Below are 20,633 nucleotides of genomic sequence, written 5' to 3'. Positions count from 1 at the left end.
TCAGCTAGCAACTGATGAGGATATTCAGGAAGACACTCCCAGGGACACCTTTACTTGCTCATTACATAATCAGGCATAGATTCAGGCTTCAGAGATGTACTTCAGCTTGGGGAATGCTATTTATGAGAGGACAAAGTCACTCAGAAAACAATATTCAATAATTAGTCAAGAGAAATTCTCTGTTGTTAAATGTCATTCAAATATTTTTAAATTGGATAGATACTTTGAATTTTCCAGACATTTTTACAGTTTGGAAAATCTATAGCTATTCTCATCTGAGTCTGTGTTTTATAGCATTAAGGAACACCTGAAGTCACAATTTTTAAATAAAATAGTTTTATTTAATGTGGTCTAGTCCAGGTGGTTCAGGGTAGGGTAGCTTCCTCTGATAATGTGTCACTGGGTAAGCAGATATGATTCAGGGAGGGGGATGAATCAATCTACTCTTGCAAGAATCAACTCCACTGCCTTAAAATATATTCATCCAAGTTAAAGTCTCCATCACAACATGACTTTCTTAACAAGCTTTACTGGGGACTACAAGAGCAAGCAACAGACTAACTGTAGCATGCCTGTGTTCACTATAATTGTGTGAATGTAATGAAAGAAGCCTTCAAATACCCTTTCCCTCACTGATGTCTCAGCAATTGGAGCCTGAGATGGGAAGAACATGACCTAATCACATAAGCTCAAAGCTAGAGCCCAGTTTCAACACTAAGAATTAAAGGCTTCTAGGGTTCCTTACCTTGTCATATATATACATACATACATATATATGTATATATATATATATATATATTGTTCATAGAGACCAGATAGTTTAAGAAATCCATCTGTATATTTCAGTTTATCTATGGACATTATAGCAATAAAACTGAATTTTTTCAGTATATTTTCAAAGCAAAATAATAGAGCTTTAAAAATAGCTGTTAGAAAATTGCATCCTTTTTTTTTTCACAGCACTGAAATCAGCAGTGGGAAAGCATGAATGTACTGTAAAATCTTTTATTCTCATACCTAATCAACTCTGTCTCTAACTTCCTAACCACACACTCCACCCTGAATTACCGTTATAAACTGTATGAATTCATAATGTGGGAATTACCAGTAAGGAAAAGTAAACCTTTATAAGTGTTTGGAAAGCCATAGGAAGAAAACCAAAATCCTTTGACAAGCAGATTCTGGAGGAACTGACATTCCTTAAAGGCCTTTTTCATCTTGGCACCCACAGCGGCTTAGCATAGCAACCAAGTAAAACCGATTAATGGCCATTACAGTTTGAGGGACTCTAATGGACTTTCAAGAGACCAAGAAAATCAGTGCACACAGTTCCCTATTGCTGACCTGTCAGCTTGAAATCATGTTTGTAAAGTGTTTGCTGGAGGAAACAAAGCCATGCTACTTCTGAGATGTGCTGATCATCAATAGCTAACTCTCATTTCTCTGGAAGCTGCAAATTACAGGACCAGAAATACTCTGTCGGCTATTTTATTTCCATAAATGAGACCTGCTCAGAACTGTTCCATATAAACTAAATAGTAGCTAGAATTTAGCAAGAGAAGAAAAAGTGCAGTATTTTTTTTTTTGCCTTGAATTTTGTAATTCTAGTCAGTAAATGCTTTTGAAAACAAAGCTATAGGTTGCCTTGACATTACAAAGAATGGTGAAGGGTTAACAACAGCCATAATTACTGGGTTTCATTCTTGTAATTCCTTCCAATAAGTTTGTGTTATTATTGTTAACTATTTTATGAATTAGCCTGTAAATGAACAACACAAAAATACCTTCAATCAATTTCTTCAGTAGCAATATTCGTCAGTGAATCTGCCATAATCCAGCACACATTTTCTATTTTCAAAGACTGTTGAAATATGTAGGAAATGCTGCTATAATGGAGTTATTTCTGTGCTCACACATGTTGGGGGAAGAAGAAACGAATGTGAGCATCCTACATAAAAATATTACCATGGTGCTTCCCCCAAGAACCCACGCTATGTGGTTATTTTACATGTGAAATAATGAGTCCTTTCTGTTATTGCCAGTAATCTGCTCTGCTTTCATCTCCAACCAAGCCTTATACTAAATATGTGTTATAGCACCTCATATTAATGTGAGTCACTTGGTGAAAACTCTGCAATAGCCTGTAAAGTTTGTTTTCATAAAAGTCTTTACACATTTCAAACAGGAAACATTTGTACTCTTGTTGAAATTCTTAATATATACATAAAAAGAAAAAGTTAAAATGTATTTAAGTTTGTATTTCATTTCCAGCTCTAATCCAGTCAATCCTTAAACAAGGCTTGAACCCAAAACATGTGTACACTTCCTATCCATGTAAGGATTCGATTGATCTTCTCTGCCTTAAAATGTGTAGTTGGACTATTGTAAAGCAACAATTACATGAACTTTCAAACTTAATTGTTTTTAAAATATTTGAATGAAATTTAATTTATAAACAAGGAAAATTACAAAATATGGATACCAAAGAATATTCACATACTGTAAATCATAATTGTGTTGCATTTCAAAATGTTAGTTCAGACAGAGCTTATGATGTGGGTCACTGGCATAGTGCATGCTTGGCGTGTGCAGGACCAGATTCAATTTTTAAAAGAAAAAGATAAAACAAGAGGAAGATAAGCATGGACCACCTCAGTGTTGCACAGCTAGGCTTATCTTTCCTGGTAGGTAGGTCTTCTGCTTCATAGGGTTCCAGAAAATTCTCATCTATAATGAGACCCACTATCTAATCATTCATGATAAACTCTGTAAGTCTCATTTTTGTATTTTTTATATGCTTATAACCATAAAAGAAACCACTCTCAGCCTTAAATAAAGACGTCTCTCCTTACAAGGAACAGTAATAGTAGTTAATGCAGAAACTCAGCTGTCCATGTTGCAGAGAAGTTCATACCTAGCCAGACCTTTGTACCACTCTATGGCTCACAGAATTTTCTAGAAGGGTGGATGAGAAATATAAAGTGAGGGACTTTAATGTCCTTTTCTGGATTCCATAAAATATTACAATAATTAATTCACTCAACTGGTTTTCTGCACTGGTCCCACAAAAGAAAGGCCATCAGCAATAGACATGAAGGAAGGAGATGCCCAATAGGCCTTATCCGTTACCTCTGAACTGTTGGCTATTGGCTGATACTTGAGGAGGGCAAATCACTTTCTTTAGTTTACCCATTGCTGAGTGTCCAGCATGCTCGAATAATTTGTTTTGTTTAGTTGTAGCATATTGCACACCATGAGCACTTTACAATTGAAATGCTGACTGATAGAACAGTCATTTGTTTTTTATCAATGTATCACAGTGTGAATGTTTTTTCATTTATTTTAAATTTACTCCTTCCTACTCTTTCATAAAATCATTTGTATATGAGATACCACTTTAAAGCTATTATATGTTTGTGTTTGAACTAAAAATAATGAAAAATAAGCAAAAGAAGAGATTATGTCAAAGGAGGGGATGTCAGAAGATAGGGTGGAAGGTAGGAAACGGGATAGTTCAGAAGAGCTCTCTTTCCCTGCAGTGGAAGGCAGAACATGCCAATATTTGATCCCTGAGTTTATAGACTAAGTTGTTATTATTCATTCTGCCTTAGAAGCAATCAGTCAACAGTCCAAACTCACAAAAGATTGTGGGGCAAAGCTAAAACTGTAATGTCAATTCACAGAAGCTCAATTATCTCTAAAGTATGAAAATGTGTTATGTGTCCTCAAGAAGAATCTGCATTATAAAGTAAATTTTAATAAAAATGCTTCTTCTAAATAGGCATTGTTAATTGAATCCTGAAAACTATCAGCTTTTTGATAACCCTATTCAACTCTTACAGCTTGCATAGAGTCAAATATCACACTTGGTATCATGTGCAAAGATTTCAGTAAATTCACTCCCTTACTTATGAAAGAATTCCTCTGCCCCAAATCTATTTTAATGCTTTTTTTGATAGTGTACAATTTAACTTGATCATTTTCAAAATTTCCATTTTTACTTATGATGCAAACACTTCTCTTACCCTTCAGTAGATCCAAATGAATCCCCAGTCTCACCAACAAATGCCTCCCATCATTTGTATGAGATATCACTGTAGAAAGCCAGTCTACTCTGGCGTAGACTAGCCTTTCATTTAGCATTCATCAAAGGAAACCTGTTTTGTAACCCGGAATTTTGTACTCATTTCATTTCAAACTTTAAGTTGGGTAAAAATAAATGGCTAACGTCTAATTAAAAAAACTGAAGAAATTGTGTTTTTAATTTAAAGTGGTTTTGTATTTCAAAAAGGCATATTTCTGCTGTGAATAGCTTTAATTTCCATTTCTTACACACTGCATTTATTGATTTATTTCTACAATACATATTTATAAGGTGCTTGCCTTTGCTATTGTAGTGAGCTCTTCTAAATTAGTTTTATTCAGGGAAAGGAGACAGTCAGAAATTAAATATTGCCAAGTAAGACATTAATAAATGCAATAGTGGTAATAATACAGCGTGATCTGATAAAAACTAAAAGTAGATATGCGTGAAACAGGATCTTATAGCAGTCAGCTTTTTATTACTGTGATAATGTTACCTACACCTAACAATCAGCTTATGAAGGGAAAGATGGATTTTGACTCAGTATTTTGGAGATGTCACTATATGCCTTATTAGTCCTGTACAGTCATTAAGAACCATGTTAGAAAGAGTGAAAGAGAAGGAAAAGCAAAGTGCTCCAATGTTTGCTTCTAAGGCATATCAATAATGATTAAAGATTTTACACTGATTCTCATCTTTCAAATATTTCAAATAAAGGCAATATCTAGGACCCAAGACTTTAACCTGGAGGAATATCTATCTAAATCAAAACTAATCGAATATTAGTGGTTCAGGGAGATCATGACAGAAGAAATGGAATTTTATACACAACATGTTGGAAGCAGTGTTTCAAAATTGCTGTGGAAGAACACTCCAGGTAGACATTCAGCTGAAATGACCTGGAATATTTAGCTCCCAACCCTTAGGAGAACAAACAAATAAACAAATAGAGAGAGAGAGAGAGAGAGAGAGAGAGAGAGAGAGAGAGAGAGAGAGAGAGAGAGAGAATACTTGAGTTTGAACATGTTAGAAGCCTAATAAGCAAAACCATGAATCAATAATTCACTCATGTTATGCTTCAGTAACCTCAGATTCAATTCTCTTACAAAAGTAATGATCTAATTGTAACCCGAAGCTAAAGAAACTTGAGCCATAGATATTGAATGGGAAAAGCCATTGTCTGAACGCAGAATGGTTTTTAGATTGATTTATTTAATTTTGCATGGAAGGAATACTCAGAAAATTAAAGGAAAGTAGTTCTTTTCATGACTAAAGAGATGGTTCAGCATTGAAGAGCACTGGCTGCTCTTGCCAAGGACGTGGGTTTGGCTTCCATCTCTCTGTATATAAGCAGACAAGTAAGAAGTAGTTTACCATAGTAACATTTCTATGTAAATTTGAATGGTCACAAAAATACAAACGGATTTTTATATGCACAATTAGACCCAAACTTCTAACCATAACTTCAAATATGAAAGTTACAAATGAGCATATTTAGGCATTTGAAATTATGTACATGATTAAGCAAGGAGAAATTTTCTCACCTATATAAAGGTGTTGCAAGAACTCATTTCCTTCCTAGCAACTGGAGCATAATTTGACATATCCTTTATTATCTGAAAAATTTTGATAACTTAACTTTCATTTTAGAGCACACATGATTTTCATTATTGACCATTTACAATGTAATCTAACTCAAGTGTTTTTCTCCTTCAGTACTTAACAGACTCCTTTACTCCTAAACCTATAATTTTCTGTTTCCTTGTGCAGTCTCCTGGATGGTTCTTATTCTACAACTGTCTTCACTGTGTTTTTTACCTTTCTTCCCCTCTTTCCCACCTTATTTCAATACTTGTCTCATTAGCTATTCTGGTATATTGATCATGTCATTGGCCCATGCCCCATCAAGCTTACCTGCACTGCCCTACCCACACTCCCTACTATATATACTTGACTTCGTCTAGCCAACATGTCATATTTTCCTTTCCTGGGACAGTATATTCACCATCAACCTGAGAAAATTTTTGTTGTTGTTGTTATTGTTCCTCATCTCTCTCTGTGATATATAAATGCAGGCCAACGTTATTTTCTCTAATACCCTTAGAAGAATGAAATCAATAGAATAAAAAATGTTAATATTGATGGGAGACAGCTCAGAGGGTCTCCACTTTAGGTAAAGAACTAGAGGCAAATAAGAAATACTACAAGTGGGAGGAAGAGTCTTCCCCAGGGAAGATCAAGCCAGTTGGTTATTCAATACCAATGGACATTCCTGAAGACATATACAATGTTGGGGCCCAACTTCAATGGGATTCACACATTCCAGGTTAGGAGCGTGAAGATTAGAATTATTAAGCAAAAGGACAGAGATGTGATAGAAATAAAGGACAGAAACACAGAACAGCACCGGGAGGGAAATTCAGTGAATACTGAAATTACATTAGTTTATTTTCCACCCGCTTATATACCCCACTCCAAAAGGGGAGGGTGGAGGCAACAGGCTTCATTAACATGATATAAAGAATACACAAAGTGTCCTAAGTCAAGTTCTCTGTTGTTTGGACAGGATAAGTAATGACCACACACCCTTAAACCAAGTATCCTGCAGGCAGCCACTCCCTGAATCCTCCTGCCATTCTCTTTGAAGGAGCAGGAATAGACTTGAATTCTCAGGCCTTTAGTCAATGTGAAGATGATCCACCTCTATACTCAAAATACTAATTAGCCACACCCGGGGGCAGGATCTCTTGTTTGTAGCCACACCTGTAGTCAATAATTTTGAAACAGCAGAAAAGCTCAAACTTTCTAACCTTTAGTCAAGGTGGAATGGACCCACATCTATGGGCCCTGGCAATACATATAAGCAACACTATACAACCTGAGCTGGTTGTATTTGTGTGTTTATAAATATATATATGTGTATGTATGGGGACACATATATACATGTGTAACAACAAATAGAAAAACATGGCCTTGAATCTGAGAGAGATTAAGGGATTGGGAGATTCTTGTAAGGTTTTGGAGGAAGAAAAGAAAATAGACAAATAATATAATTATATTATAATTCAAAAATTGAAAGATTTATTTTTTTAAAAAAATTACCAATGAAAATCAAGCCAATACCATTCTTCCTCATTATCACTAGTTGATAATGTTTCTCATAATCTATAAATATTCTAGCCAAGTATCTCTTTTACATACAAATGAATCCTGTTGCTCAGCCTCTCTGTACTTTACTTGCTTCATTCATTTTTCAGTTGTTAGATTACTAGTTTCTCAGTGTAGAGGTGCACTTTAATGTCTGATTCAAGATGATGGCAGAGTGTGTGGCAGCTTGGACCACGGCCATAAAGTGAGTAGCAGCCTGGTTGCTACATAGCGAGTTACCATCTCTTTGCCCCACCATGATCACCCAAGGTTCCATTACTGAGTAGAATGATTAGAATTAGAATGATTCCCCTACAGCAGTAGGAAATTGTGGTTCTAACTCATTATTGTTTTTGAAGAAGTATCGCAGGACTTTCCATTTTCCAACATTGAGGTCATCTGATTTCCCACAGGCATCTTGGTAGAAACAGTTTTGCCATCAAGCTGTTTGTTGAAGACTCCCTTGGAGTGTAAGGGAGGGCAATTACCTTTTGAACTCTGTTTTTAAGTAAACAGAGCTGAGTGGAACAGTGGGAGCTGAAGGAATGTTCTCAAGAGCATATTAGCATAAAGCAATTAGACAGTGGTAATAAGAGTTAGTCTCTGCTGTTATGGTAACAACTACCAGTGGCCTCTGAAACAACCTCACCTAGGAATCTTTCAGGGTGTCTTGCATTGCTCTTCTGGGGAATTCTCTGCCCCAGATGCCCTTATCTCTTGGGAACAAATTTCTAATTCAACATAGCCCTTTAACACATCAGTTGTTGACAAGTAACTGTGCATCTCTTTTATTGGAAGTATAAACTCTTTCCCAGGGCCATTCCTGCTTGCCCACCCCCTATCAACTTCTCTCCTCCTCTGCCCCAGTACTAGCTCAGTGAAGTGGAGACTTGACCCTTTATTTCTGTTGAATATACTGTTCTCAAAGCATATGTTCTCTTTCATTTTGAAAACATCCAGCTCAGAGTGGTTCTTCTTGTGTTATAGTGAGGTCTGCAGAGAAAGAATATGGCTGGTTCATGGCCAAAGTGAAAATAAAGTCTCTACTATTGTCTCATGCCTTGGATGCTTCCTATGTCATGTGATGAGTCTTTTAGCATCCCCAACCCCTACACCATGACAGGGTCTTGGCACTTTGCCCAGAATGGTAGGAACTAGAGGATGCTAATGAGAATAAGGACAAAACAGTAGCCTGTAGGATGGGAAAAGATCTTGATCAAGATCTAATCTGACAAAGGGCTGATTTCAAAAATGTATAAAGAACACAAGAAACCATATATCAACAAACCAAATAATACAATTGAAAGGAGGATACAGACCTAAATAGAGAATTCTTAACATATATCGCAAAAGGCTGAGAAACATTTAAGGAGATGTTCAACATCCTTCATCATCTAGGAAATGCAAAGCAAATGACTCCAAGATCCTATCTTACATTGAAGAGCTTTTGAGACAGTCTCTTGCTATAGTCCTGGTTAGCTTTTGACAGTGTCCTTTGGCTTAGAGAAGCTTTTCAATTTCACAAGTTCCCATTTATTAATTGTTGATCTTAGTGCCTGTGCTCCACTCTGAGATTCCATCTTAAACCTGTCAAAATGGTTAAAATAAAAAATACAAGTGACAGCTCATGCTGGAAAGAATATGGAACAAGGAGAACACTCCTCCCTTCCTGCTGAGGGTGCAAACTTGTACAGCCACTTTGGAAGTCATTGTTGCAGTTTCTCAGAAAGCTGAGAGTCAATCTACCAAAGGACCCATTAACTCAAGGCTAGAAACAACCTAGATGTCCCTCAACCAAGGAATGGATAAAGAAAATGTGGTATATTTTCTCTCCCAAGCCTACATATATTTTTAAACATATTGTAAATTGTTTAGAGGATTTTTTTTGTATGAATCCATCTTTACTGTATGTCTCTTTTTTTTTCTGACCACACGAGTCTTTAATTTGCTAAGCAATATGGCTAGGATTAAAGCTGTGGCTTTGACGGCTGAATCCACACCAATCCTTAGCTCTCTGAGAGTCTTTCTTCATGGTGGAGATGCTGGCCAGAGCCCTGGTTATTGCCATAGGTCTATGGAGTTTCAAGGTCCCTGATGCCACCAAGAAGCACGTTATCAGCTATTCATAAACACCATTTAAGTGTTTGGTGGTGAGGCCTCTTAAAAAAGCTGCAAGATTTTTGCAGCTAAAGCCGAGTCAGGAAGCCTCTCTTAAATGAGATGTTCTTGCTCTTAGCAAACAGAGCCCACATGAGAAAATGCTGCTACCAAGAAGCCATACTTAATTCTGTTCTTTTGTGTCTAGAATTACTTTCCAAGCTCTCTCAGATTAAACTACTACCAACACCTAACCAAACTGTTATCCGAGAGACTTAATTCAGCAACTGATGAAACACATGCAGACCCACAGACAAAAATTAAATAGAGTTTGGGGAATCCTGCACAAGAGGGTAAAAGGGATTTGGGGATCCTGGGGGCCAACGACACCTTGGGAAAACTCAGAGAATCAACTAAACTGGGCTCATTGAAATTGAAGTCAACAGCCAGGGGGCCAACGTCAGGGAGCCTACATGAGGCAGAATAGGTAGTCTATACATATGTGACAGCTTTGTTTTCTTGTGATACTCCTAGCAATGGGAGCAGGGGTTGTCTCTGACTCTTTTGCCTACATTTGGGACTCTATTCCTTATACTGGGTTCTGTTGCCCGGCCTTAATACAAGAGGAGTTTCTTAGTCTTACTGCAACTTGATGTGCCATGTTTTGTTGTATCCATGATAGTCCTGCCTTTTTTTTGAATAGAAATGGGGGTGTGGATGGGGTTGGCAGAGGGCAAGGTGGTGGTGGGGGACTGGGAGAAGAGAAGGGAGAGGAGACAAATTAAGTAAATAAATTAATTAATAAAAAAGTTTGACATTGAACCCATTATCTTACATACCTTGCACAAATAGGTACATATTAAACAGTATATGTGGAAAATGTATTTTTTCTTCAGTTAAAAAATAAAAGAAAAATATTTTTTTTCAGCCGGGCGGTGGTGGCTCACGCCTTTAATCCCAGCACTCGGGAGGCAGAGGCAGGCGGATCTCTGTGAGTTCGAGACCAGCCTGGTCTACAAGAACTAGTTCCAGGACAGGCTCCAAAACCACAGAGAAACCCTGTCTCGAAAAACCAAAAAAAAAAATAAATAAATAAATATTTTTTTTCTAATAACAACGGTTTGTGGCTCCTTATATTTAGTGGGAGGCAGGCCCCATTTTTATACAGGCAATGTAGTACATTTTGGAATCAACTTTGGTCTTTCCAATTGAATATACATTTTAAAGGGTATATTTACCTTGCCCATTTTGTCTAGCTTTCTTTTTTATGTCTAGATTCTTTTTTATATCTAGATTCTTTTTTGTATCTAAAACTACTAATACAATGAAGTGAATGAGATGTTTTATGTTTTCAACACCTAATTTTAGATATCTGAATTGGAATTTAGCCACTCTGCCATTATTGCTGATATTCAAATTCTAGAAATGGAAAACAATATTAAAATAAAATATTGCTGCTTTGAGCAATTATGTGTGAAATCTGATATCCTTCTCCCAATGAAGTATTTTGGATGTTGCATCTTTTTATTAAATCAAAATGTCTCAAAAATGCTATGATGCATATTCTATGCAAACATAGATTCCAGAGGAATTGTGGGAAATCACTGCAGGGACTATTATTGAAACCAGACTCAGTAATCATTATCGCCTACCATCTCCTAGAATCTTTTTATTCTGGGGGGAGCGGATCAATACTTCTTTTTTGGTCTTTAATTATGTGTAAAAATCAGATAAAAGTATTTACATTACTATATGTACATACAAAATTATGCACTGATGTTTATAAGTATTTAAGCTTTAAAATGCATATTTGCTATGCCATTATTTAATAAATACTAATGAATGATATAGTGGTCCACACCAACCAGTCATTTGACTTTTCACTGTCCAGAATAAACTAAAATAAAACCAAAAGATTTTTGAAACATTTTCAAGCTGCACAAGTTACTACATAAATTTGGAACAGTAGTAAGCAAAATATTCTGAAATGTTACCTCCTTTACTTACAAACAGCTATATGGATTTCTTTTATTGAAGAATTTAACCTTCTAAATTTAAATGTCAACTGTAAAATCTGACTTCTTAAAAGGTCTTTAGAAAATTTTAAGAATTATTAATTTAACCGTGTTTTGGCAAGCACCTCAATGACTTGTTATTTCCTTCTGCTACTATAGTGGGTTTTTGCTGTGATCATTTCTCAACAATGTAGTCACTATACAAAGTGCTTACCAGGACAGATGGACTGCTGCATCTTTATCCCAGAATTTCTTCTGGTTGATCTTGTGTTGATGAGCTGTGAAATTCTTAATAGCAAAATTATGGCATATGTTCATGACTGTCTTAGTAGGAAGCCTGTTCTAATGGTTGTTTTAGACATTAGGCTGTCCCCTAAAAAGCAGCTTATGTCAGCTACGGGGACATAATAGCACAGAATTCCCCAGAGTGCATTGCTTTTGCAAGGCACATATCATTATGCTTCCCTTACACTTTTCTTTTTTTCACCACGTTATCATCTTATTTTTTCTTTTCAGCATTGAAGAGCAGTATATCTAACTAACTAGTTGTATTTTCTTTCTCTTTCTTTAAACACTGCAATGCCCTGTAGACTTCTCTAAAGGCAGTAACCTAAAAACAACAGATTAACGTGAAATCTCATGATCCTACTTGTGCAGTATCACCATGTGTGATTTCATCTTTCTAGCATGTGTTTATGAAGATCAAATGGGACATGTACTAATTTAATTATAAGGTATAAAATATATTTGTCTTTGACCAAGCAGCATCTTTGGGGTCATTCTGGTCTATATAATGAATTCCAGTCACCCATGGTTACATAGTGAGCATAATGAGATATATACATACATACATGCGTACATACATACATACATACACACACACACACACATATAATGGTGTATGTCTTTTTTTATGAACAAAGATGTTGGCAGTGACATTATTTTTAGCATCCAATTTCTAAATCAACTTAATGAAGGTTTGATAAACTTCTGTTTACTCATTAGAATGGTTATTTACCCATTACATACATTTACAAACATTTTCATGGTTTGTGTATTTCCTATAACTTTTCAGAGTTTTAGAGAATAAGTATTTTTAAGATGTGTTTATAGAAATTTTCTAAAAGCACAAAGAACAAGGACACCTAATAATCTACATTTAACCAATTAGTGTCTATTTTCTTTGTATTCATTTGTATATAAAAGCAAATACAAGCAATATCTACATTATATATATATTGTATAATTCTATGTACTGTGTAAATACACATGAGGATCTTTTATTATTATCCTTCACATCATAGCATACTTTCATATCACAGATGAAATCCGATAACAGATCCTAAAAATCAAACTCTGTTGTATGAATTTACTTTCTGTCATATTGCATTATAGTTGTCCATTGGAGAAACTCTATCTTGATTTCAGGTAAATTTCTAGAGAAGACACTCGGGATATAAGAAACAATGCGTATATAATGCTGGCTATATGCAATGGTATTGATTTCATAGGTGTTGTGCCATGTTGTACTCCAATCAGGGATACATGAAAGACACTATTTCTACAAATCATAAAATCAGAGCTTTTCAACTAAGATAGATAGTATCACAGGAAAGTTCCAGCTTCTGCTTCACTGATTATGTCAGGTCGCATCTCTTTTCCTATATTCACAAGCCTCTTTCTTTCCACACACACATACACAATACTCTTTCTTTTTATTTTTCATATTATTCATGATCCTTATTTTTTTAATCCTCTTTCTCAAATAAATCTTTGCTACATTAATCCATTATGATCCAAAAGCAAACATTTTCTCCTTGTTTTTCACACACTTTTATTTTGCCAATGGCATGTATCATCTTCATGGTGATTTGGTTAAAAAAAAAATTGAGAAGATTGTCTGTTAAGTATACATTGCCCTCTTAGAGAATGTTAGGTTGCTGTGTCACTTTTCCTGGTATATGTAAATAAATACCCATTCATCACAAATAAAGTAACAACAGCAGGTTAAAACACAAAAACAGGAGCAACAATATTATTTTGCGTAATTCTGGTTCGGCAAACTAATGAGTTTATTGTAGTTACTTACAGAAACATAGGTGGCTCACAGACGGTGTATCACCCATGTGGCTGACATTGAACAAAAGCTACTTTCCTAGAGCTCCCTCCCATTTTCAGCCGGCTCCACTAAAGATTTTCCTCTTCCTCAGAATGTGTTTATGATTGTATAACTCTGGGGAAAGGCACACAACTTCTTCAGTCTGTAAAGCTTCCCTTTTATCTTCATTAGAGAAAGTTTTGATTTAGAGGAAATAAAAATATAAACCATCAATATGAGAGTTGGTATGTCCCCATGCCTCAGGTATCCCTCTGTATTAAGTAAGCTAGTCATACTGACGTTTAGATAACAGCTGGTAAGTCACTCAAGGACTAGTGTCTTAACCAAAGTGACAAACTTATTAAAGACAGGAAAAGAATAGGATGTGAATTGCGATTCAGAAATGATGCTGCTGTTTGCTTCTAAATAATTCATCTGTAGAGAAAATAACCAATAATAGCTAGAACAAGAAAAAGATGCAATGAGACAAGCATCGTATTGTCATAGTGCGTGGTGTCAAATAATTCCCCATGAACTTTGTGCCAACACCTGAATCAATCCTAAGGAGCACAGAGAGGCTGTGCTGTTTTCATCCAGATGTTTGGTGAACATTCTACCAAGCAATTCACAGATGCCTCAGATGGGAGAAGGGCAAAATTTGAAATCAAAGATAACTTGTGATGTGCACTTGTCTGTATAGTAAACTTATTTGATTTCAAGTGAAATGGTTTCTATTAAATGTATGTGTGTTTGAAATATAATGAAATGTAAAATAAAGTAAAATATTCTTGATATTTAAAAACAATTTTCAAATTATACCCCTGTTTCCTAGTATCAGAACACTTTGAATAATCTTTTTCTGAAATGTTCAATTGGAAATTATTCAGTACCACTAGATGTATCACTTTTCATAGATTTCTGTTACATTTTGCTTTTACTGTCCAGGAGTAATGATTGATATGAAAATACATTATGTTCAGTCTAATTAATAACTCATTAACTTTATAAACAGCTATGGCAAGCCAAATGCTGTTATTCACAAGAATAAGAATAGATATGAGAACTGTTTTAAAACTGAGTCAAATAAAGCACTTTGCAAAAGCAGGTAGAAGAGAAAATTAGCCTAAGTAGAATCTTCTGTGATGATTATTTTCAAGATAAATTTGCTTACGTAGAACTACCATTACTGACCTATTTGAGACACATTGAATGATCAATCATTACACAGACAGCAACTATAACATGGGCATCCAAAGATATATGGCCCTTCTGTTCAAGTCTCAGCATCTAGAGCATGGAGATTCTGTGTGTGGGTAGAAGTGCAACTGGGCATAGCAAATGCACATGTCATAGCTGTAATCACAGCCCACCTCCCACCACCAAGCAGCATGCTATCTGTCCTCCTTATGCTCCATCTTGAAAGTCCTACAAACCTGGAGAACTGTGACACCGTATTTATTCACGTAATATTGTTTAAAGATGGTGGGATTTCCTAACTAGCTTTCCATGGTGTATTAGCGCTCTCTCAGGTTATGTTGGTGAAAGAAAATAAGAATTCTATACTTAGCTTTAAAACTTTCCAGTGCATGATTGTCCCTCCAGTGCTGCCAGGCCTGTGGAAATGCTGAGCACTGCTTCTGTCTGCTTTGCAGGACCAGTGGTTTTGGCGAGTGAGAAACAACAGGGTGATGGATGGATACCCCATGCAAATTACTTACTTCTGGCGGGGCTTACCCCCCAGTATTGATGCAGTTTATGAAAACAGTGATGGAAATTTCGTCTTTTTTAAAGGTAAGCATGTTTTCTCAGACGGGTTCTGTTGCATATTGATCAGCTTGTTCAGGGCCCTATGAAGCAAAAGGAAGTGAAGAAATGAAGGCTATTGAGATTATATAACTAATTTCATGAAGTACAATGTATATAAAATAAAATAAAATGTCAGTGAAACAAAATAAGTATAATGTTTAGTTTTGTAATTTATAATTTCATTTGCTGTGTGCTTATGTGCAAGTCGAAATTTAGTGACATCCTTCTCTGTAGGAATTTTAGATTTTGATTATATATAACACAAACTAAAATAAGGGGTAGGGCAGGACTAGTACATCCCTACAACTCCAGCTACTTGGAAGACTGGGGTTGAAGCAGGAGAATGGTTGGAACTCAGTGGTTTGAGACTAATGTAAGCTGAGAATCATAGTAAGACCTTGTCAAGGAAAAGAAGAAGGGAAGGAAGGGAAGGAGGGCTAAAAGGGAGGGAGAAATAAATAAATAAATAAGGAAAGAAAGAAAGAAAGAAAGAAAGAAAGAAAGAAAGAAAGAAAGAAAGAAAGAAAGAAAGAAAAAGGAAAAAGAAAAAGGATGGAAGGAAAGGAAGGAAGGAACCTACTTCTGGTCTGAGTGGAGACATGACATTCTGATAAATTCCAGAGATTAGAGCATTGTATAATATTGTCTGCTCACTTAAGAGTTAATCGAGGTAGACCTGACTGTCTATCACCTGGCCAAGCCACCACCTTTCAGGAGGGATGATTCATGTAAAATCATGCTACGAGAAGGGAGGAATAATTATCCAGTTAATGAAATAATACACTTGCTCTTCCTGGAACACTTTCCTATGCATCCTGGGAAGAGATTTCACAGACAGAAATGTGATCCGTTTGTTTATCTGAGTACTCTGTTTTCCCAGAGCTACTCAGAAAAAAATAACTTTTTCTTTACAAAGTTTCTTTCTCTCTCTCTCTCTCTCTCTCTCTCTCTCTCTCTCTCTCTCTCTCTCTCTCTCTCTCTCTCTCTCTCTGTCTCTCTCTGTCCTGTCTCTCTCTGTCTGTCTCTGTCTCTGTCTGTCTCTCTCTCTCTTTGATACTGGTCAGCACCTCCAAGATACTCTCTGTGCCTTCTTACTCTTTTTGTCTAAAACTATTACTTCAATCATTTTACTCTGTGACCCGTTTTCTGACATGTGGTTGCTCAATGCTCGCCATTGCTTTGCTCCTCTCAGTGTCTAATAAAATTGTGCTTAAGCTTCCTTCTTAGTATCTCTCTAAGCTATTTCATTAACAAGACTCAGAACTCAATCAAGAACACCAGTTTGACTGGTAACAGTGGTGTGCGTCCTTGGTTCACAGTGGGATAATGCATGCATATTTCAGGTACATCTGCTATCAAATAGCAGGAGGGCAATGATATTAAAAATAATCACAGCAGTAGCAGCAGCCATAACAAGCATCCACTGACAACACACATGTGCCCAGTACTTCACATGTGGTAATAATTTAGCAGTCCTATTAATCCTGAGATAGGGAATAGGACGCACCATATTCACTGACAAGTAAGCGAAGTAAGCTGAGGCAAGGTATGCCGCCAAGTTCATGAAGTTAATAGAAATTTATAAAGAGCAACATAATACCAGAGCCCCCATCACTGTATAACTTACCTACCATTCTTTCTATTTTAATCAAGAGATGATCCACAAAGGAAAATAATTCAAGCATATATGTTGGAGGGAAGGGACCACTTGTTGGTTCCCAGCCACTTAGCCCATAAATAATCAGACAGAAACTATATTAATTAAATCACTGCTTGCCCCGTTAGCTCTAAATTCTTGTTGGATAACTCTTACATCTTAGTTTAACCCATTTCTACTAATCTGTGTATTGCCACGTAGCTGTGGCTTACTGGCTAAATGAAAGGGCTGAGACTCTGATATTTGTAAACTTACAACTTAGCCTGTCTTACTTTTATGGTATTTGGGATGAAGGCAGAAAAATCCTAAAAGGAGGGGAAAAGTTAGGTAAAAACTCAGTAGCCTACAACCCAACTCCCATGGTGTGATACAAAGAAGGCCAGACAACCGCTCTTCATATAATCCATCTCTTGGATAAAAGGAACAGGAAAACTAAACAAGAAGCAAGCACCCCAACTGTTTTCTGAGGATAAGCATTTCCTTTACTATACTGGACAGTAGATAAGCCTCTGCTAGGATGACGAGTTACTGCACTATGATCTGAGAAGATCTAGTATGCAAATACCTTTGCAAATGTGTTTCACGGTAAAGACAGTCAGTGCTTCCGTTTAAAAAAAAAAGTGCAAAGCAAGAAATTGTTTTCTACTACACATTAGTAAAGAAATAAAGGCCTTATCATCTAAAAGTTTAAATATTTCTGCGTTGATGGCAAAACATGTAACACATAAACATTACAAAACACAAAACAAAAGTACAGAAATTTTAGGTGAATTATGTTCTATTCATGGTAAAACAATCAATATTGTTGCGGTGTGAAGTCTAATCACATTTATCTACAGGCTCATTGCTGTTCCACTTAAACTTGTACAGGCTTTGTTGTATAATATGTACTAGTGGTTGAGCTAACTCTAAAATCCATACACGAAAGACTTGTTATACAAAAAGAGTCTGTGAGATTATTACTTCAATTTGAATCATATTTTACAACTGTTGAAGACAGTAAATCCCCAGCATGAAGAAAGAAAATTAGATGCCACTGAAAGAGAACAGCTAGTTCAGAAACAGACCCAAACATATATCTAAAAGCCATCTTTTTCTTCAGAGATTTCTTTGAAAGATACAGAAAAAGTTCAGTAGGGGGAAACAAAGGGCCTCCCAACAAACACTGCCTAAACCGTGGCAAGCTATGCACAAATCAAATAAACTCTGATATGTACCTTGGACCATATATGAAATCACAATGACCTCATCCTCATGCTGAAAGTAGTGGACTCTCTGAATGCTCTAGACGAGTATTGGAGACACCTGTGATGTAGCTTGGGAATTACAGGGAATGACTGAATCATAGACCACAAAGATTTTCATTTTTTTCTTTAAAGACAGCTTAAAGTACAAAAGAAAACAGTGTGTCTTGTGTGTATATTTCTGCAGTATCCCCAGAATATACAAAGTACTCTGACAATATAATTTTATAAAGCTCAATAGAAACTAATAGAATGTGGACAAAACTTTCATCAAGATTAATACATGGATTACAGATGAGATTTGGTGAAGTGGGAAGGAACACAGGCAAGCCTGTGGAAATCCAGGAGGATAAAATGATTAGTATTTTAGTTATTTGATATTTTGACAGGAAAATATATATATATATACATATATATATATATTACAAATTATATACTTTAGATGCATGGTATTACTTGTAATTTATTATGTTGTCATATATCATAATATATATATATATCAAACAAAGTTATTCTATAAAGGAGTAAAACTATCAGTTTATGTATTCCATAGATTCACATATGCTGGGTCATGTATTAGAATTGTATTAGAATTAATTTCTTTATTATTCTAGAACATGTTAAATGTAAACATCAACATAATGCATTTCTCCTTCTAGTTCACTACTGGATAAGGAGGTATAATGATAACCAAGTAAGGGCTCCTCACATCAGTTTCTTCTTTCCTAGCAACTTCCTGAGTTGAGTTACATCCTAGTATCAGGACTCTTTTTACAGTGAGGAATTAATATACCGAAGCTATATTAAAAACAATGTATAATCTTAATTTAATGTTATGATTTTAATGTGTTTGCTAATAATAATCTCTATTAGTAATCATTATTAAATATGTCAGCAACCTCATTTTTCACAATCTCACCATGTTATATTTCATTGTTATTGCTGTCCTGTTTTCACTAATTTTCCTAGTTTAGTTTGGCTTATTTTTAATAAGAATCCTTAAGATTTTGTGAAACGAAGGAACACAGAAGTTGACAACACCTTAAATGATTTAAAATTTATATGATTGATTTAAATTTAAATGATTTAAAATTTAGTATTTAAAATCTACTAAATGTAGAGATGTATAGTTCTCTCCTTTAAAAAAAAATGAAGTCGTTTCAGAGATTAGAGAGAGCTCCATGGTGGAGTGCTTGCTCTTGCAGAGGATCAGAGCTTAGTTCCTAGTGCTCATATCAGGAAGCTCACAATCCCCTCAGTACTCCGCTGTACTTCATCCTCATTCAAAGACCCTCACACATTCATATACATAGCTAAAAGTAAATTTTAAAAAAAGGAAGTCATTACATAAAGTCTCACTCAACTTGCCGTGATGCTTCACATGGTAAACTACAAAGGAGTGTGAGCTGGGTATGAGGGTGGATCTAAAGCAGGTTCTCAGCAGTAATTTGTTGTACGCGCAATGACTGGGTTACATGTGTGATTGTGGGGTCTAGATCAACGACCTCCCCTTATTCCTTTATTTTACATTAGGCAACTAACGAAACTCCTTCACTGGGTTCATAAGAAGGCATCTTTAGTCCGAAAGGATAGGAAATGGAATGTGCCATCAAGTGTGTAGTCCATTCCCCTGCTGTGATTCTAGAAATCTGTGTCAATATCCACAAATACAGCTGATCTCACAGGATCTCATTTGAGGAACGTAATCATGGCAGATGTTTACATTCAATTACAAGGCAGGTTGACTGAGTGGCTATGAGATAATAATATGAAAAATAATCTATATAGAAAATAGAGCTGGTAAAATGCCCCTCAAGAAGAAAGTAAATTTTTAAATGAAGAACAAGCCACCGTCAAACTCAAGCATTTTAAAATTTGTCTCCATTTCCACTTTTGCTATCACTTCATATCTATAAGAGGTATTTCCTACCGTGTTTGACAATTTCATTTCCAGAGGCAGACAAAAAAATAGCACTTACAGAATTGAAACAAGACAAATAGAGGCTCATAACATTTAAGAAGAAAGACATTAAAAATATTTGTAGCAGATGAAAAAATATAGGAATGTCTAAAATAGACCAGAAAATGGCCCAAGTTTGCTTATTTCAGAATAGTTTCTGTTCTTTGCATATTTTCTTTTTTTCAAATGAGCCAACACTTCTTTGATGCTGCTGAAAAATCATTGTTCTTGGGAGTTTTAAAAGTTCTAATGAAGTTCATTTGAGATCAAAGTAACCTGTTTCTTACGCAGTACAGTGAATAAAAGAACTCTACCATAAGTAAGTATTTTACTGCAGTCACCATCTATTTGAAAAACAAAGTTACACTAGATCTTTAGGAGCCTTGCTACATGTAAAAACACACGTCAAGCATGGGAATAGCATTAATTTAATGATTAATATTAATCATATTCTAGATTTTTTATTTTGTGACAAAGTTTTAATTAAATGGAAGACTATAATGAAAATACATATTAACAATTTTC

At 35.6% G+C, this 20,633-nt stretch overlaps 1 protein-coding gene across 1 annotated transcript in view; it reads left to right on the top strand.

Annotated features, from left to right (window-relative positions):
- The window catches only part of Mmp16 (matrix metallopeptidase 16), a 184,758-nt gene that overhangs the window by 151,543 nt on the left and 12,582 nt on the right, over window positions 1-20,633 (top strand). Inside the window, exon 7 of the mRNA XM_075966915.1 lies at window positions 15,094-15,232. Coding sequence (XP_075823030.1) covers window positions 15,094-15,232 — 139 coding nt within the window. The remainder of the gene's footprint in view (window positions 1-15,093; window positions 15,233-20,633) is intronic.

Source organism: Microtus pennsylvanicus, chromosome 3 (genome assembly GCF_037038515.1).
Source record: "Microtus pennsylvanicus isolate mMicPen1 chromosome 3, mMicPen1.hap1, whole genome shotgun sequence".
Taxonomy (NCBI): Eukaryota; Metazoa; Chordata; class Mammalia; order Rodentia; family Cricetidae; genus Microtus; species Microtus pennsylvanicus.
The sequence above is the reverse complement of the archived record's forward strand: the minus strand, read 5'-3'. Positions and strand labels throughout refer to the sequence as shown.